The 20,560-nt window shown below is 46.4% G+C and overlaps 1 protein-coding gene across 1 annotated transcript in view; it reads right to left on the bottom strand.

Annotated features, from left to right (window-relative positions):
• The window catches only part of CRAT (carnitine O-acetyltransferase), a 412,536-nt gene that overhangs the window by 93,421 nt on the left and 298,555 nt on the right, over nt 1-20,560 (bottom strand). Inside the window, exons 10-12 of the mRNA XM_085614011.1 lie at nt 9,731-9,853; nt 8,454-8,589; nt 8,238-8,300 (exon numbers count right to left, since the gene is read on the bottom strand). Of these exons, the coding sequence (XP_085470137.1) occupies nt 8,238-8,300; nt 8,454-8,589; nt 9,731-9,853 (322 nt within the window). The remainder of the gene's footprint in view (nt 1-8,237; nt 8,301-8,453; nt 8,590-9,730; nt 9,854-20,560) is intronic.

Below are 20,560 nucleotides of genomic sequence, written 5' to 3'. Positions count from 1 at the left end.
TAACTCTGTACTGGAAGGGAATACTGCACACACTCTCCCAGGTGACCAAAGTCCCGACACTCCCGGAGCCGCGAAGGTGTCTCCTCAACATCTGGGAACCGACAGACATTAATAGAGTGACACAACTCTGGGTGACACTGGGACTCATGCTGGCGAAGCGCAATATAGCCCAGAGATGTGGATCGGGACAACCACCGACCCTCGCTCAGTGGATCCGAGACATGGACTCCGCAATGATTGTCGAAAAAACTGTATATGTGCATAGAGGCTGCCCCAGAAAATGGACCCAGGTATGGGGTGGGTGGAATGTGTATAGAGGAAATATATGTGAACCCCCACGCAATGCTTCAGACTCTGAACTCAGCGACCAAGAATAGCCGAACTCTCGTTTGCTCGCAGAATGATGTGGATACTATTGTACGATACCAATGGGGCGCCAATGTCTTTTGAGTGTGCCCGTATAGATTCTTTGCACTCACGATGGGCAGATATACTGCTAATCTTGATGCCAATGTATGTTGCTTTTTATTGCAAAACTCAATAAAAATATTTCAAAAAAAAAAAAGAAAATGGAGAGAAGATGCTGCACCCAGAGGGCAGACGGTCATTTTTTTCTAGGCCAAGAAACCCTAGATATTACGGAAAATGTATGTGCTGTGAATCAATGGTTTGCTCCAATAAAATCATTGTTAGGCCCCAAATCCCCACTATGGATTGGAAACGCTGTGCCATGCTCTGTTCATTTATCTCTGGCCTGTGTTAGGTCTCAATCCGCATCCTCAATGAGTGAGTTCAATATTTAAACTATGCTGTTTGTTAGAGATAGGTGCACCTAAAGTTTCAACCTGACAAACTCATTGATTGCAATTTTGCAAGATCACTTTCAACTTATTTTCACAATTTTTAAGGCCTGCAGTTGCAGTGTACTGAAAGGGAGACAAAGTAATTGAGGCAACCACTAAAACCAAGCTGCATAACATCAAAAACAGATGCCGCCAGAGCTCCACGTCTTCACTTACTTAACTGCATCTCTTACCACCATCGCCCTAAGAATCTGTTTAGTAAAAAATGCGTGGAGCAACACTTTTACAAGCATTTAGTGAAGGTTTTGATCAAATAAATCTCACTGCTTTTGCTCCTTAAGTTGTGGGTGTTTGCCCACCAACACTAGACTAGTGGTTTATCTGAAAATGGTTCAAATGACTACATCAGTAACTTTTGTCTCAGTTTTGTCATTAGGAACAGTTATTCGTGGGCAAATGAAGCACATCTTCCAAGTGAGCTACATATGAGCAACTGATCGGGGAAACAAAGACACACTTGCAAATGATGAATCAAGCACCTGGATACCTAACCTGCCACTTGCCTGTGGCCTCCAGTTCCTGCTTTTTCCAGACTGATCAAGTGACACCGCCGCTGACTGGGTTTTCCCGCCAGGGTTTCCCCACCTTGATTTTTTCCCCTCACCGTTCTTCCTGCTATCAGAAGCTCAGCCAACCCCAGGAGCTACTTATTGCTGGCATCAGCGTGACTGCGTGCAAGCCCGCCTGTGTCAGTCTGCACTTGGACTGAACCCAGCGCCAGTATCCCTTCCCCTCCCACCCCATCGTCGAGCTCTACTTCCTCGAACCCAGACGTCGTAAAAAACACTGCCACTGCAGAAAGCCAGGCTCCATGGTAGGATCTTTCACCTGCACGCACTGCCACTCCACCTGCCACAGCACACACACCAGACCACCAACCAGCCCCAACCCCACATCCACCACAGACATTGACATAGCAATCCCTGACCGATTTAAAATTATTCACTAGGAACACACCAACAAGCCTCCCCAACCTATACCACCACCTACCAAAGTAGACAGTCCTAGCTACATGCATAGAAACCAGCACCAACATCAAGGAACTTTTCAACATCATTAAGGAATTCTCCAACCCGGCTGCAAGTGAAAACAGTATCACTCCATCACAGGATTTGTGCAACAACCTCACTGGTTTCTATCACAACAAGATCACAACCATATATTGAAGCTTCAAACCCCTAAGCACACTTAAGGACTCAGACAAATATGCCACCACTGCAACCAACACAAACCACAGACTGATCACCTGGAACCTCCTCTCCACCCAGGACACCATCTCCACCATGAAATCCATCCACTCTAGAGCTCCCACAGAACCATGCCCACACCACATCTTCAACCTTGGAAACCAAAGGATCAGTTAGGAACTCACCACACTGCCCAACACCTCTGTCACCACCGCAACATTTCCCAACGCCTGAAAACATGCCGAAGTCAGGCCACTACTCAAAAAATCCTCTGCATACCCCAGCAAACTAAAAAACTACTGCCCAATCTCCCTGCTTCCATTCCCAGCAAAGGTACTGGAAAATATCATCAACAAGCCACTAATGGACTAGAACCAGCTGCTTGATGCCTCCATTCCAGCTTCTGCAGCGATCACAGCACCACAACCGCCCTGATCACAGCCACCGATGACATCCAAACCCTCCTCGCCCGAGGAGAAACCGCATCTTTGATCCTCCTCGACCTCTCGACAGCATTCAACACCATATCCCACCACGTGCTGATCCACAGATTCCATCACATCGGCATCCAAGGGGACGCGCTCAGATGGATCATTTGTCGCCAGGAATCATCCCTCAGCCCCATGATGTTTAATGCATATATGACCCCACTCGCTAACATTGTCCGATCCCATGGCCTCAACATAATTTCCTAGGCAGACGACACCCAACTCATCCTCTCACTCACTGATGACCCCATCAGCACCAGAACCAACTTCCACAGATGCATACCAAGCGTCGCCGACTGGATGAAGAACAACTCTGCAGCTGAACACATACAAGATGGAAGTACTGATCTTTGACAACAGAAGCAACACAAGGAACGACTCCTGATCGCCATCAGACCAAGGACCCTCACCGACTCCCTCCGACCACACCAGAAACCTCTGAACGATCATTGACAAAAAGCTCACCATGAATTCACGGATCAATGCAGTCTCTCCTGCCTGCATCCTCACTCGGCGCATGCTGCGTAAGATCTTCAAGTGGCTACCCCTTCACACAAGACTCACAGTGACCCCCCACACAACTGCGGACCATCACCTCAGTTCTGGAATTCCAAACAGCCCTCAAGACCAGTCTGTTCGAATAAGCCTCTGGGACCTGCAAGTGCCTGGACACCCTATCGAGTGACTAGCCACGCTTTATAAATCCTGATTGATTGATATATTTGTATCCACCAAGAGCTTGCCCTTTAAGCACCTGCTGCGCCCCACGACCACCATGCACCCACTGCAGCGATTATAGCACTGCATTGGACCCTGAATGAACACTGCTAGGCCTGGCTCGACACATAGGTTCAGGAAGTTCCATTGAACAATCATATTTCTGGTGCCATTAGAAAACTCCACTGGCTCCCAGTTAAGCAGAGGACAGAGTTTAAGGCACTATGCCTGGTGCATAAATCCCTTTATGGGGGGTGGAACCGTAAGGACTACCGCAAACGATTCCAATGGTACACCCCCAGCCGGATGTTAAGATCTGCTAATAAAGCTCTGGTCGGCGTCTCTAGAGTTAAGAAGTCAAGATGGGGAGGCAGAGGTCTGTTATAACTTGCATCCAAGCTCTGCAATGAGTTACCACTCAACATTAGGCTTCAATCTTCCAAATCCCAGTTTAGGAGCCTGGTCAAAACCTAGCTCTTTCCTTCCCAGTAGTGACCGAGTACCACCTGGCTTCCCTGCGCTTTCTTGCTTTCTCCAGCGCCAAGACGCCTCGGCATTTGTGCGCTTTATAAGCTCTTTACTTACTAATAATTAGTGTCATTCTCCCTTAAAGGCACAGCATTTTCCTGGCACAGATTTATAGGTAAAATGTGCACCTAAAGTCAGGACATACACCAAAAGCCTGCCATTTAGAATGTCTGTGCATTTTATAGTACAGGTTTAAGGATACAGGCAGGTACAAGTGCGCTTGTACAATTCACAAGGTGTTATTGATCAAATAAAGGCTTTTTTCTTGAACCAGTGTCGTAAGTAGCAGAACGGGCATCTGATTGAGTGGTGACTGCTCTTACTGAAATACCTGATACTTGTACTGGAACCCTCCTCTGACATTGTGCAGAACCTCCTTCCAAAGGAGTCCCCTTTCCTAAGGAGCCTACAGCCCCAATGTGCCCCAGTTTCTGAAAAAAACTGCTGGGCCCCTCATCTGGGGAATTACAGTTTGTGGCTAAGAGGACAGCACAAAGTCAATGGTAGAGCGTCGAAAATAACGAGTGTTTGGACAAAAATAAACATGAAGGCAGGGAACCACAGACATGCTGAAATCATGAAGCAAACCTCCTGATGCCAAGAAAAGACTGATGATGGAGGAAGCAATTATAGATCAATGGAACAGGACTTTGTGTGCATCTCTGTCGTATGACGCGTTCATGGTTTGTATAGTCCCCAATAACTAGGGTCTCTGCCCTATCCTCGGAGCAAGCCATGTAAAACTACCCAGACACTTTTTTCAAAGCATGCGCACCTACGTATATTGCCTCTGTAAACACTGGTTGCACCCATGCAGACTGCGTCTCTACACACAGCGTGCACCAATGCAGACTGCGTCCCTACGCACACCAATGCAGAAATGCAGACTGCGTCCCAACACACTGCGTGCACCAATGCAGACTGCGTCTCTATACACCGAGCAACACCTACGAAAACTGTTTCTAAACACAGAGCACCAATGCAAAACTGAGTCCCTGTACACCGCGTGCACTTATGCAGACTGAGTCTACACCCTGAGCACACCAATGCAGACTGTCTCTCTACACACTGAGCGCACCAATGCAGACTGCTTCTCTATACATCACGTGCAACTATACAGACTGCGTCCCTACACACAGAGCACCAATGCAAAACTGAGTCCCTGTACACCGCGTGCACTTATGCAGACTGAGTCTACACACTGAGCACACCAATGCAGACTGTCTCTCTACACACTGAGCGCACCAATGCAGACTGCGTCTCTATACACCGAGAAACACCTACGAAAACTGTTTCTACACAGTGAGAGCACCAATGCAAAACGGAGTCCCTGTACACCGCGTGCACTTATGCAGACTGAGTCTACACACTGAGCACACCAATGCAGACTGTCTCTCTACACACTGACCGCACCAATGCAGACTGCTTCTCTATACATCACGTGCAACTATACAGACTGCGTCTCTACACACTGAACGCACCAATGCAAAACGGAGTCCCTGTACACCGCGTGCACTTATGCAGACTGATTCTACACACTGAGCGCACCAATGCAGACTGCTTCTCTATACATCACGTGCAACTATACAGACTGCGTCTCTACACACTGAACGCACCAATGTCGACTGCGTCTCTACACACTGCGTGCACCAATGCAGACTGCGTCCCTACACACTGCGCACACCAATGCAGAATGCGTCTCTATACACCGAGCAACACCTACGAAAACGGTTTCTAAACACGGATTGAACCAATGCACACTAGGTTTCTACACACTGAGAGCACCAATGCAGACTGTGTCTCTACACACTGAGCGCACCAATGCAGACTGCTTCTCTATACATCACGTGCAACTATACAGACTGCGTCTCTACACACTGAGCGCACCAATGTCGACTGCGTCCCTACACACTGTGCGCACCCATGCAGACTGCGTCTCTATACACCGAGCAACACCTACGAAAACTGTTTCTAAACACTGATTGAACCAATGCAGACTATGTTTCTACACACTGAGAGCACCAATGCAAAACTGAGTCTCTGTACACCGCGTGCACTTATGCAGACTGAGTCTACACACTGAGCGCACCAATGCAGACTGTGTCTCTACACACTGAGCGCACCAATGCAGACTGCTTCTCTATACATCACGTGCAACTATACAGACTGCGTCTCTACACACTGAACGCACCAATGTCGACTGCGTCTCTACACACTGCGTGCACCAATGCAGACTGCGTCCCTACACACTGCGCACCAATGCAGACTGCTTCTCTATACATCACGTGCAACTATACAGACTGCGTCTCTACACACTGAGCGCACCAATGTCGACTGCGTCCCTACACACTGTGCGCACCCATGCAGACTGCGTCTCTATACACCGAGCAACACCTACGAAAACTGTTTCTAAACACTGATTGAACCAATGCAGACTATGTTTCTACACACTGAGAGCACCAATGCAAAACTGAGTCTCTGTACACCGCGTGCACTTATGCAGACTGAGTCCACACACTGAGCGCACCAATGCAGACTGTCTCTCTACACACTGAGCGCACCAATGCAGACTGCTTCTCTATACATCACGTGCAACTATACAGACTGCGCCTCTACACACTGCGTGCACCAATGCAGACTGCGTCCCTACACACTGCACGCACCAATGCAGAAATGCAGACTGCGTCCCTACACACTGCGCGCACCAATGCAGACTGCTTCTCTATACATCACGTGCAACTATACAGACTGCGTCTCTACACACTGAACGCACCAATGTCGACTGCGTCTCTACACACTGCGTGCACCAATGCAGACTGCGTCCCTACACACTGCGCACCAATGCAGACTGCTTCTCTATACATCACGTGCAACTATACAGACTGCGTCTCTACACACTGAGCGCACCAATGTCGACTGCGTCCCTACACACTGTGCGCACCCATGCAGACTGCGTCTCTATACACCGAGCAACACCTACGAAAACTGTTTCTAAACACTGATTGAACCAATGCAGACTATGTTTCTACACACTGAGAGCACCAATGCAAAACTGAGTCTCTGTACACCGCGTGCACTTATGCAGACTGAGTCTACACACTGAGCGCACCAATGCAGACTGTGTCTCTACACACTGAGCGCACCAATGCAGACTGCTTCTCTATACATCACGTGCAACTATACAGACTGCGTCTCTACACACTGAACGCACCAATGTCGACTGCGTCTCTACACACTGCGTGCACCAATGCAGACTGCGTCCCTACACACTGCGCACACCAATGCAGAAATGCAGACTGCGTCCCTACACACTGTGCACACCAATGCAGAATGCGTCTCTATACACCGAGCAACACCTACGAAAACGGTTTCTAAACACTGATTGAACCAATGCAGACTATGTTTCTACACACTGAGAGCACCAATGCAAAACTGAGTCTCTGTACACCGCGTGCACTTATGCAGACTGAGTCTACACACTGAGCGCACCAATGCAGACTGTCTCTCTACACACTGAGCGCACCAATGCAGACTGCTTCTCTATACATCACGTGCAACTATACAGACTGCGCCTCTACACGCTGAAGGCACCAATGTCGACTGCGTCTCTACACACTGCGTGCACCAATGCAGACTGCGTCCCTACACACTGCACGCACCAATGCAGAAATGCAGACTGCGTCCCTACACACTGCGCGCACCAATGCAAACTACTTATCACTATACATCGTGAGGACCTATGCAGACTGGATCGCTATACACTGAGCACACTAATGTCGACTGCGTGTCAATACAGTGCGTGCAACTATACAGACTAAGTCTCTACACACTGAGCGCACCAATGCAGACTGCACCTCTACACACTTTGTGCAGGTGCGGCAGGTGTGTAGTACTATGGATCACACTGGTACACCAAGTGCACGTCTCTAACACTCACATAAATACTTATCAAATTTGTACACATCATTGTACCACCTCCCTTGTCCACATACATATGTCCAATCCTCACAGGCCTATACTTCTCAGTTCTCTGTAAGCCTGCATATAGGGTTGCCACCTTTACCAGAGAAAAATACTGGCTACTTGTTCATGTTTTAACATTCTGCAAAGGATCGTACAAAACTCTTGAGCAGAACTTTATATGAAATTGTTCATATTCATATGTCCTTTGCGTCATTGTTTACTTTAAGCACCAATCAGGGATCATTAACGCAGCTGTAAAACACATTTTAAAGTGTTTTTGTCTTACATTTACTGTGTAAAGGATGTATTGATAGGGAGAAAAATACAGGCTTTAGGTGATTTTTCTCATTTTGGTACCGCCTTGGACATGATGAAACTGGTAATGCCGGTATAAAACAGGCCAGGTGGCCACCCTATTTGCATATACCTGGTTCACGTCCATCTGCGCTCCCCAGATTTGTATGCGCCAGGTCCATTTGGTCTACACTCACCTTGTCTGTATATGACCGGTGAGCCTGCACGGCTTTTCTCAACAAATCCACTTTTTCCAAGTTCTACAACGAAGATGATAAGAGTCAGTTGGGATATTTTTCCAAGTCCAATGCCCAAGTGGCAAACCCCACCAAGCTAAGCTCATTCAGCTGACTCTCTCCTTCCCCTTCATCTGAGACACCACTGATCCCCATCTGCAAGCATCATTCACTCACCTGTTTTGCAGAATCCTCCATAGTCTTCACGAAGTTGAAGGCGTCCTTCGTGGCGGAGCGGATAGTATCTGTGCGTCCCAGGCGGAACATCCTTAGAGATGCACTCTCGTATGTAGCACACACAATGCCATACATCCTGAAAGAAGAAGACAGGTGATGATACATACACGCTAGAGAAAGACAGATTCACACATCCAACTCAGTGTTACTATGCAATGGAAGTTACATCATCCACAAATCAGAAAAACCCATCATACCGCTCCGAACCCAGGAGGAAGTTCTCCCAGACACTCCCTCGCCAGAAGGAACCCCGCATAACTACTTGTGGGACATAGTGCTGACTTCCAACTAGCTAACCCCATCCCACTCAGAAGGGATTACATTTGCTGGGGTTCAGTCAGCGTTGCCATGGTAATGCGGACATCTTGGCAGATCCAATGGGATAGAGGAGGGCACCTGTCAGGAGGACAGAAGGAAAGCTCTGGTTCTTCCATCAAGAGAGCAATGAGATAGAGGAGGGCACACGTCAGCAGGGCGAGAGGAGCGAGGGAGAGGTCTGCTTCTTGCCTCAGTAGAACTGGATAAAACTAGGTGTCAGCCCCTTCCCTCAGTAGGAGGTGAACAGGAAGGTGTCAGCTGTCTAAGTGCCACCTGTTTCCATCATTATGCAAGGACATGGCTAGGCGTTCGCCCCTTCCAACCGTAGGAGGTGCTAGAGGTAGGTTTTAGCTCCTTCCATTAGTGGAGAGAGGTAGGTGTCTGCTCCTTTCATTGGTAGGAGGTGCTAGAGGTAGGTTTTAGCTCCTTCCATTAGTGGAGAGAGGTAGGTGTCAGCTCCTTTCATTGGTAGGAGGTGCTAGAGGTAGGTTTTAGCTCCTTCCATTAGTGGAGAGAGGTAGGTGTCGGCTCCTTTCATTGGTAGGAGGTGCTTGAGGTAGGTTTTAGCTCCTTCCATTAGTGGAGAGAGGCAGGTGTCGGCTCCTTTCATTGGTTAGAGGTGCTTGAGGTAGGTTTTAGCTCCTTCCATTAGTGGAGAGAGGTAGGTGTCGGCCCCTTCTATCAGAAGGAAGGGATAGAAGTAAATGTCAGTCTTCCTTTGTTAAGGGATAGGGGTATGTGTAAACTGCTCTCGTCAGTAGGACAGGATAGAGGTAGATACGAACTCTTTCTGCGTTCACGCTGGGATACATTTCTGTCACTTACGTTGGGAATATTCTTGGAAGAGGAAGATAAAACCCTTTTCTGGTGACCACAAGCAAGCAAAAGCCGAACATTACCTGTAGTACGCCAGTTGCAGTGCCACCTGGATAAAAGCATCTGGACTTAGCTTCTCTTCCTTGGGGAAGTTCTTCCCAAAGTGTGCAAAGACAAACACCCGGACATCCAGATCATTCACCATTCTGGAGAGGAGGAGAGGTACAGACAGTAAAGTGATCCGACAGCAGTTCTTCAATTAGAAGTCCTAATCAAGGTGGCTTCGAAAAAAACAGAATTTTACATTTTCATTTAATTACAAAGCAGATAAATCAGGAGGAACATATAGCCCTAGTACCCAACGCCACGCTCCAGCCAGAGTGGCAGCGGAAGCTTCACACACTCTGGGTTCCAATGTCATCTTCAGCAGACCCTTTCTCCTTGTGAGGCTTTTCCTGGAGTCCTTGACTAGTCAGAGCTTCCTGTACACCATCTCATAGCCACTAACACGACTCGCTCCACTGGATAACCAGATCTAACCTTCTGGGCACTCACTTTACAAGGGTTGCGTGTCTGAGCAATGTTGGACGACTGTAGGAGTTAGAAACTTAGAGGAAGTCACAGTACTTAACACTCACTGTCCAGCCAGCGCTCGAACTTCAATGACTAATAGGACTTGTATTAACTGGTAAGTTAATGGAGCAGATAAATCTGTAAAAAACACAAAAACCGGCTACAAAAGTTTGAGACCGAGACAGGACATTAGACATATCCTATTGGTGCGCCTTTTGGGAGTGCTCTCCTTTGAGGGAATGCTTTGACTGCTCCTACCAGGCTTCGGCTAACCCAGTTTTTGTTTTATTGCTAGTAATTACCAGGGCAAGGGGCCAGAGGGTTGCTACCACACCTCAGCCCGGTGCTAGATTCTCTTGGTACTATGGGTGCAAGGTTGGGTACGTCAAAGAGGGTAAGACTCTCTGCAACTAACTCAAAGCCCCAACATTCAACACTGGAACAGAGAGGACACCAATATTTAAAAAAAGTTCAAATAAAGTAGGTTGAGGGTTTGGTGCAGTGGGCAGGACAACAGGGGGACAGACCAGTTAAGGAACTCAAATGGTGTCAAGTCCCTACGAAGGGCTGGGTGCTAGATAGTGATGGCACCCAGAACAATTTCCCCATGGCTTATCAGCCTTCAATGACCCCTATCCTGCAACGGCTGTCGCAGTCTGGACTTTGGTTGGCACAGGAACCCACCAGACCAGTGGCACTTACTTGAATACATATGTTCAAATAGTAGGGTCTGAGATTCAGAGAGCGCGGCTAGTTACAACATTAAGTGCATAAATCTAAGCCTGTCAGAGATTCTAGATGCTCAACTGCAGCAAATGTGACACCACCTGGAGATACATTTGACATAGAAAATGAAATGGTTATTTATCTGGTTCTGCATTGCAGGCATATTCTTGAAGACCTAGATGTTATAATAATGACCCAATGCAGGCAAGACCATATTTCAATATATCAGACTGACAGGGTAAGAGTCCAGCATGACCACAAGCAGAGAATCACCCTCAAAGAGACCATTCGGGTAAAATGTTAGAATTATTAATCTGCTCAATAGAAAAGTATATAAAAATAAATAAACCGCTTCTCAGAACTACAGTGTATAAACTGCTGCCTGACACATTTAAATAAAGAAGAACCTGATAGGCATACAATGGAAGAGATCAAAATGTGCCCCACTCCTGTAAGAGTTCAGGCACTTCGACACACCGTAATGCGCTGTCCTGCCACTTCCATCAGTCAGCTTATTTTCCTAAGTACGTGGAGAATAAACACTCAAAACCTTTTTATGCTGTACGACCAAAACAATGACAGGGAGGGTGCTTACGACTCCAATGAAGATGCCTATGATGCAGAACCAGGACTACAAGTTAACATTTATTTTGCATTGTAGGTTCTTCGCTGAAAGTAAACACTAGAATAGAGAATCAAATTTAAAATCGTCTCCATAGCGGCTCTTGGTCCTACAGTAAAGAAAGAGTAGAAATCAAACATTTCTCAGAGTAGGTTGACCTACACCAGTCAGCTCTCCCTTCACAATTTAAGACAACAGTATCTTGTGAAAGTGTAGATGGGCTTCCAAATGGCGGATTGTAGATGCCTGCCAATGGCATGCACTTCTGCTGGTGGCAGCTTTTCCTCTAGTGGAACGAGCCCTGGATTTCCCTGGCAGTGGTTTAACAGTTAACTGGTAATAAATGAAAATTCAACAAACAATCCAATGAGAGATGGATTGTTTGGAAGAAGCAGGTTGTATGTGTCTGAAACCATAGTTGATAAAAATGGTTTTATGTAGGTCTTTGGTCGTGTTTAGGTAAAAGCGCAACACGCTGACATCCAGTGCATGCACCGAATGTTCAGATGGAATCGTAGGATTATTAAAGACAACGGGTAGAGTAATCGTTTGATTAACATGAAATTCAGAATCTAGCTTCGAACGGATGAATGGAAGGATCCTCGTGGCTACCTTATTAGAACAGAAAACAGTATAGGACTCCACTGCCAAAAGGGATGGAATCTCCCGGATATTACAGGCTGAAGTAATAGCAGCCATAAAAAGTCGCTGTACATGAAAGATGCTGCGAGGAAGGCTTGTGATTAGGTTCAAATGGAACACCAATGCATTTGACAGAACCAAATTGATTTCCCAAGTAGGAGATAGAACTGTTATAAGAGAGTAAACGGTCTTTACCCCTTCCAAAACATTTTTACTTCTGGAATCGTGAAAAAGCATGTATGATGAGGGCCTTTTCTGCAGGCTGTGACAGCAGAATGATGGACTTTGATTGGGAAGAATCTCTACTTGGCTTGAGCCATATATAGCAAACAGGACAATATGGCTTTTTCTTTTCACAAGATATGGGAGTGTGACCTCGTTGTTGGCACCACAAACCCAACCTTTTCCACTTGAAGGAATAAGAAGCCCTCGTGGAGGGTCTCTATGCCTCTAATGGCCAGACATGACGGAGGCAAATTCAGATGTTCCTATTGCCTGATCCCAGGAGTCATGCTGTCAAATTCAAGGATGTCAAGTTTGGGTGGAACAAGTGACCTTGAAATCTGGTCAGGGGGTTTGGTTTGCATGAAAGTCTCCGGTGTGGTTTTACTGACAGTTGCAGAAAATCTGAGAACCACTTGGGGGCAATCGGGATCATTGATGCTAGGGAATTGTAAAGTTTTAAGATGACTGCAGAGATCGGCAGAATCAGAAGGAAGGAATACAGTAATGTCCTAGACCAGTTCTTCAAAAGAGCACTGCCCAGAAAACATGGCTCCCGCCTCCTGCATGTGAGGTCTTTGCATTTTTGTTTAGAGACATTGTGAAGAGATCCATTGTTGAATGACCCCATTCTGCAAAGATGCCTTGAAGAATGTTCTGGTTTAAAACCCACTAGTAGTTTTCTTCATAGATCCTACTGAGGAAATCCCCTTGCGCATTTTACTCTTCTGGCGGGTAGACTGCTTTAACGTTACACATCTGGTTAGTGTCCACAACCAGGTTTGCTGTGCTAGAATGGACAAGGATCTCAACCTCATTCTCCCTTCTTTGAGTAATGCATGGTCATTGTGCTGTCGTCGAAATAAGAAGTGTTGTTAGTTATCAAAAATGGTAAGAAGGCTCCAAGAGCTGATGGATTGCTCGGAGTTCCAAGCAGTAGATGCGACTGGTTCTCACCCTTCTAAACAGACTTTAAATAGAAATGATACCTAGATTGGCTCCCTAGCCAGACAATGATGCATCTGTGACTGCAAAAGAGATTTCTGGTGGAAAGGTACACCTTGCAGGAGATTGCTACTTTTGCATCACCGTGAGAAAGTGCTTTGCCGTTGTTGAAAGATGGAGGTTGTTGTCCTTCCATTGAGACAAAGATCTCCCAGACACTGCTGAAGATGCCTCATGCAGTCTTACATTCAAGACAATGAAAATGCAGGGGAGCAATGGAACCCAGAAAAGAGATTTTATGAGCTCTTGGATTTGGGGTTCTGGAGAGGAGCTGATACTTGTCCTAGATTTAGAATACTCTCCTCTGAAGGAAACACTCTTCCTTGTGTTGTGTCTATTGCTGCTCCAAGACAGGAGAGAAACTGTGTAGGGGTTGTCACTGGCTTTTAAAGGTTTACCTACAGGACTAAGCAAACCAATAGCAATATTGTTGTCTGCATATCCTGTGTCACTTTCCGTACACTGTGCACTTAGTAGCCAAACGACCGGTTATGGATAGATCAGTTTATTTATTTGAAAAGTTTTATAGAGCGCGAACAAGACCCCAAGGGGTATCGGAGCGCTGTACAGAATTGTCATCAGCAAATATACAAAACATAGAGAAAGGTGAGTGAAGTTACAACCTGTGAGAAAACATTCAAGAATAGAGGGTAGTGTGTATCAAAGGAGCCATAGAGCTCTCCGACTAAGACATCATGCAGTCGAAAGAACTAAGACGTGCATCAATGAATATTAACAAAAAGGAAACGAGCAAACAAAAATCGACAGTTGATGCACTTGAAGCAGCTATCGATCAGTACAAAAAGACGGTAAAAAACAAATCATAGAACATCAGTGAAAGTACATCGAGATTGTGGTTATTAGCAAAACACGAGCATGATCAACGCATTAACGTTCGTTCATTAGTAGTCTTTTGACCAATTTTTTAAAGGAAGAAGTGGAGGGATTTTATCTGATCTCAGATGGCAAGGAGTTCCAGATTCTTGGAGCCAAACCAGTAAACGTACGGTTGTACGATCTTTTCTTTTTGAATCTTGGAGGTTTCAGGAGAAGGGTGGACGTACTTCTAAGGTTCCGGCTGGAGCCAGAGAGCTCAAGCTCGTTAGCTAGGTAGTATGGACTATTGTGGTGTATGGCTTTATGAGTCAGACAAGCTATCTTGAGTCGGATTCTAGCTTCAATAGATAACCAGTTTAGCTGCAAAAGGTCAGGAGAAATGTGATCAAATTTCCTAGAACCCGTTACAAGTCTGGCCGATGCGTTCAAGGTAGCTCTGAGTGGGGCCAGGCTAGTTTTGGGAAGTCCTGCGAGGGTTACCAGTCCATACTCCAATCTAGGGATAATCAGGGATTGAAACGCTGGACTGAGATCTTCGGCGGGGAGGAATGGTTTGATTTTCTTCAGTGTGTTGAGTTGGAAATTGGCTCCCCTAGTAGTAGCACTGATGTGTGCTTTCATGTTTAGGTGTTTATCCAAGATGATCCCTAAAGTTTTGGCGGAGTCTACAACGTAAGGTATGCAGTTTAGTGCCGTTAGATGTTTAATCCAGTCAAGTGCAGGAGCTGAGTGATTAGGTGGGGTGATCAAAAGAAATTCTGTTTTGAGAGTATTTAGTATGAGATGGTTCTGAGCTAACCATTGTTGAGTTTGGACAAGTGCAGCATTTCAAGTTACAATGTCCTCTAGCGAGGAGATCTTCAAGTACAGTTGCGTGTCATCCGCATACATACGATATTGAATGTTTGCTCTATTCAGTATGACCGCAAGAGGTTCCAGAAATAGGTTGAAGAGGGTGGGCGATAGCATAGAACCTTGGGGGACTCCAATCAAGACAGGGGCACTGGGCGCGAGGGCATGGTTAACTTTGATCCTTTGCATACGATTGTGAAGGAAGGAGGCAAACCAGTTTAGGATCGGGCACGAAAAACCCATCCTATGTTTTAGGCGATAAATCAGATTTTCATGTTTGATGGTATCGAAGGCTGAGGATAGGTCCACTAGGATCAGGAGACAAGGGATATTTTGGTCAAGGGCTCTCACGGCGTCATCAACAATGTGAGTTAGAGCTGTTTCAGTGCTGTGCCCTGCTCTGAACCCTGACGGACGAGGATCCAGGAGTTGGTATTTCTCAATGTGGTTGCAGAGTTGCGAGTATACGCATATTTCAATCAATTTTGCTAGAGTCATGCTGCTGGTGATAGGTCGAAAGTTGTTTGGATCTGATAGGTTTGCATTGGGCTTCTTAGGAATGGGAGTGACTTGCCCAACTTTTAGGCAGTCCGGTACAGTGTTCTTGGTAATCCGATGGGCTGCCACTTCTGGCCAGCACTCGGAAGAAGATGGAGAGGCAGACTTCAGACTAAAAGCTAGAACTGCACAGTGGAAGTGGGACTGACCTACTACAAATCCCAGAGACTCTGAGTCTCTTCGCTGCAGGAAGGTAAAAAGACAGATCCTTCAGGTCCACGCCTCTGGAATAATTTGATAGAACGCTAGCATGCAGAATTTCATTTTTGAGCCACTTGCTTTCAAGACGCATATCTAGTGTTGCTCTAAATTTCTTCTTCTGTTTTTTTTTTCTCTGAACAGGAAACTATCTTGAGCAGATGCTTTTCCCCCTGTGGGCGAGTGGAACCGGCTCTACTGCTCATTTGCGCAGTAGTTTCCTTCGGGGAATGGTTGCATGGACAATCGCCTAAATACAGATCAATGAATATCAACTTCCTGAGCTGAGCAGCCACAAGCACTATGCATTTGGAAAAGGTCTGGGGCAGATATGAGTTGGAAAGGAAGGACTTTGCATTGATAGTGGTCTCTTCCTACCATGAACCTCAGGAATTTCCTGTTTCTGGGCTATCGGAATGTGAAAGTAGGCGTCTTGTAGATCTATTGAGCATAGCCAGTCCCCATGGTGTAGATGAGGGCAGATCTGACAGCGAGCCAGTATCCTAACTTTTCCTTCTCAAATCGCCTTGTTTGCTTTTTTCAGGTCTAGAATGCATCTAAAACTCATTTTTTGGTCCTTTCTTCTTCACCAGAAAGCAATGTGAATATGTTCCCAATCGTTTAAGCAGAGCTGGGGCCTTTGGCAATGCATTGTTTTGAAAGAGGATGGATACTTGCTGTAGTTCTTTCGGACAGAACAGGGATGTTTCTTCGATGGTATTGCTGGTAGTGGAGACTTGAATCAGACAGTATCCATTTTTCACGATATTCAGGACCCATTTTTTGCTGGTTATTACTTTCCACTTTTCAAGATAAGGAGTTATGCTCCCCCCTACTGGAGTGGATAATGGAGAACTCATTGCTAGCCACCAGTGTTTGGTTTAGAGGGCTGGGTAGGTTGTTGTTGACCGCCTTGGCCTTTTGACCGATGCCTCTGCTGCAGTTGTTGGTGCTGCTCTTGAGGCCAAGGAGGCGCCTGAACCCTTTGAGGAAAATACTGATTGTAGTAGGGCCTATTGAATGGTCTCCTGTATTCCTTCTTTTTCTCCAGTCCTACAGTCCAATGAGTGTTGAGTTCTGCCTTCTTGTGAGACATTTCATTATCAGCATGAGAGTGTTACCGCAGAAAGGGAGGTTTAACATCCAGTGTTGAGCTTCTGGCTTCAGCCCTGTTGGTCTAAGCCAGGATGAGCGACGTAGAGCTAGAAAGTGAGAGTATCCGTGTGCTGCTAGGATGGAGGTATCGACTGCAGTGCTGATGATCTGGTTGGATTCCATCATGTACTCATTGACGATTTATTGAAAATATTGATGTCTATGGGTAGGTTTTCTATGAACTGCTGAATAGAGTCCCAGAGTGACCGGTCATATCTTCCAAGAACAGCAGACACACTTGCTGCCTTTATAGTAATAGCAGAAGATCCACACACTTTTCTGTCCACCGAATCCAACATCTTACTTTCCTTGTCAGGAGAAGCAGTAGAAGAAGGAGCTGTGGCATGAACTTTTTGTGCAGCAGAAACAATGACAGATTCTGTTCTGGGATCCGTATGAAGAAATACTGATCCTGATCTGATGTGTACTTTTTCTGTAGGCGGGATGGTGCAGCCCTCATAGCTGCTGGAGGCTGGTTCAATGAGACCTGGAACCAGAGGTAACAATGTTCTGGAGACGGATCGTTGGTGCAGTGTCTCAAAGATTACAGACGTGGTAGCTGTGGCAGTCGGCTAGTCAATGTTCAATCTGTTAGCACCAATGATAAGAATCTCTTGGAAAGTCAACAGGAGATATTTTCACTGGTAGTGTCTATCAATGTGGAAAGTATAGACCAGAAAAATATGTTGAATTAAAGTCATCTTGATGACCTCGATTAGGATGGAGAATGCAGTCTTGGTCTTGAGCAAGACTGTCTTGGAGATCTTGATTGGTAATGATGACGGTGGGATCTTGACCTTGATTTTCACCTAGAGTTGACGCGAGGTCTGGTATGATGTGATTGAGATCTAAAGTGCCTCAGAGATGCCACTGGTACAGGTAACTGTGGTGGCCAGGAAAGCATGCCTGGTGGATTTGGTGGCGGAATTACCGCTGGAATTACCAGTTGTGGAGAAGGAGGAGGAGTATACTCCGCCAGAACATGAAGGAGAGGTGTAGGACGGGAGAAGGAGAATACAGTATGACTGGAGAAGCTGGTCTGGAATGAGAGTAAGCTCTGGAGTACTCTGAATCGGATTCTAATGGGAGACTGCAAGACTTTTCATGCACAAAAGGCATTCCACTGTCTTCACGTGAGTAGCAGATGTCTCGAAGTCGACATTGTAGGTGTTGACTGATGTCTAGACGGCGATGGTCTCGTCTTCGACGTTGATGACCTCGACATCAAACAGGGAGGTCGTGTCTCACCTGATCTTCTCCTTTTGGATCTCTCCCTGCGGTACTCCTCGGAGGGTGAGACCAGTCTCTCTTCACACCTCAGATGTCTCCCCAGCATGGGAATCTTGCATTCTTTCCCGCTCCACTTGGTCATGCAGGCAAATTCTCTCTATCTCTCAAGTTATGCCTAGAGAGGGTCCTGCGATGACGCCGTGAAAAATCTGAGTAAAAAAGCCTAAAACAGGCAGAGCTCTGCTCCAGGATCCTGCCAGCAGGAGCCAGAAAAAAGAACTGGCTAAATTGCGCCTGCAGGGCATGATGGAACGCTGGAGGTCAGGGCGCCTTGAAAGGCCCAGTGCTCTATTCTCACTGCTTCAATGCTGCAGCCTAAGCAGTTATAATGCCCTATCCTTTCCGATCATTCACTTCAAAAGAAAGTAAAAAGTTTGTAAAGGGTGTTTTTAAAAGTCACTTTTTCTTATTTTTAGGGGTGGTTGAAGGCTGTATGTTTTTTATTCCCTATTTTAAATTAAATTAATGGAAAAGGCAAAATAGCCCGTCTTAAGGCTGAAAAAAAATGTATATGTAATTACTGGCCTTTCCGAAGTAATGCAAAAATACCATTAAAAATGTGACTTTGAAGAAAGTGCTCTGGGGTCCCTGCACATGGATGGGACTATTAAGTGCCTAGTATTATCAATGGAGATCCCTGGAGAGAGAATTGGAGTCCCATTAATGAGTAACTCTCCAAATATCTATGAGCCCAAATGACTTCAGCCGCTTTCTTGCTAAAAGTGCCTCTGCGTCCCCTGCCTTCGCATCCATTGTGTGTCGTGCCCCTGTCCTCATCCATCACAATAAGATTACCAGAAATTACCGCCACCCCATTCATGTTGCTTAAACACATCTTAGTAATGACTCTTAGCCCTCATTGGATAGCTATTGTAAGAGGTCATCTGCCCTTGCCCCATCCAAGCTCATGGATTTTACTCATCTGTGCCTATACACATTGTGAAAATCTGGCCATTTGTTTCTTGGTGATGGCAGCGTGTGTGGCCTCCTGGAGTAACTGATCAAGGGAGTTGCTTGGAGTCCATTGGCAGCTCTGGGGTCTCTTCATAGCTGCTGAAGCTTTCCACTACTCTTGCACGGAGAGATGACCGCTCACATTTTGTACCGCCATGCTGAGATGTTTGCTGCCTGTAGGTGCTCTGAGACCAGGCAGGGCATTGATGTCAGAGGAGTGAAGTGCTATCTAGATGTCGCTTTATTCAGAGGGGGCGGCCAATCGTGGCAAAACCACAATGCTGTGTCATGCAATCTGGCAGGGCATTCACTGTCATCAGTTCTCTGAGGCCCATTTGTTCTGCAGTACTCCAGATACTATTCTTAGCAGCACCTCCAGTCTGACCTCACCCTTGGTGATCATCTTCTACGATGCATCAAGCTCACCCCCATTGATATCAGCCACAACGTGATCTGTTTCAACTCAACTACAGACCTATCTTTTATCAGAAAAGTTTCAGTTTCATACTTGAGAAGTTGAGCCAGGGTTTGTTTTTTCCTTTTACTCAGCATTGCGCTCTTTGCACAGGTCTCGCGTTACTTATCTTCTTCCACCTAGTCACCCTCCGTGGATTCATGGGCTCCTAATAACGATGCCCTCCTCACTGCTATCAGGCTAGAGAGTGTAGGAAAGTGCCTCTTTTGGACATGGTCACTCCCACGTTTTGCCTGGTAAATGATGCGATTTCGACTGAGGTGCACAGGGCTCTGCAAACCAGGTACCCTGTGCCAGCTCCTTCCCTAAACTGTACCTTTCGTTTCCCAATTGGCACATCTTCAGTACCCTTTGTAAGTCCAGAGTAAATGGTACCCCTGGTACCAAGGGCATTGGCACTGAAGAGGGACCCTAGGGTAGCAGCATGAATTGTGCCACCCTAGTGTCCCCTCACCAAGGCCATGCATGTTGCCATTGCAGACTGCGTGCCTTGGTGCAGACAACACTAAAAAGTCGACATAGCTCACATCCCTGTGTGCCATGCCCACAAACACTGCATGGGATATAGGTAAGACACGCCTCTAGCAGGCCTTAGCCCCAAGGCAGGGTGAACTATATCGCCTGTGAGGACCTATCTGCATGAGCAGATATGCCCGTGCAATATCCATGTCAATTCTTGGATACTGTAAGCGAGCAGGAAAGCCATAGAGTGTACATGGGCTGGACACTTGTAATTAAGAGTTTCCCAGCTCCATGATGACTTCACTGTATTATGGGATGTTTTTTATCAAACATCACATCATA

This window comes from Triturus cristatus, chromosome 1_2 (genome assembly GCF_964204655.1).
Source record: "Triturus cristatus chromosome 1_2, aTriCri1.1, whole genome shotgun sequence".
Classification (NCBI taxonomy): Eukaryota; Metazoa; Chordata; class Amphibia; order Caudata; family Salamandridae; genus Triturus; species Triturus cristatus.
The sequence above is the reverse complement of the archived record's forward strand: the minus strand, read 5'-3'. Positions and strand labels throughout refer to the sequence as shown.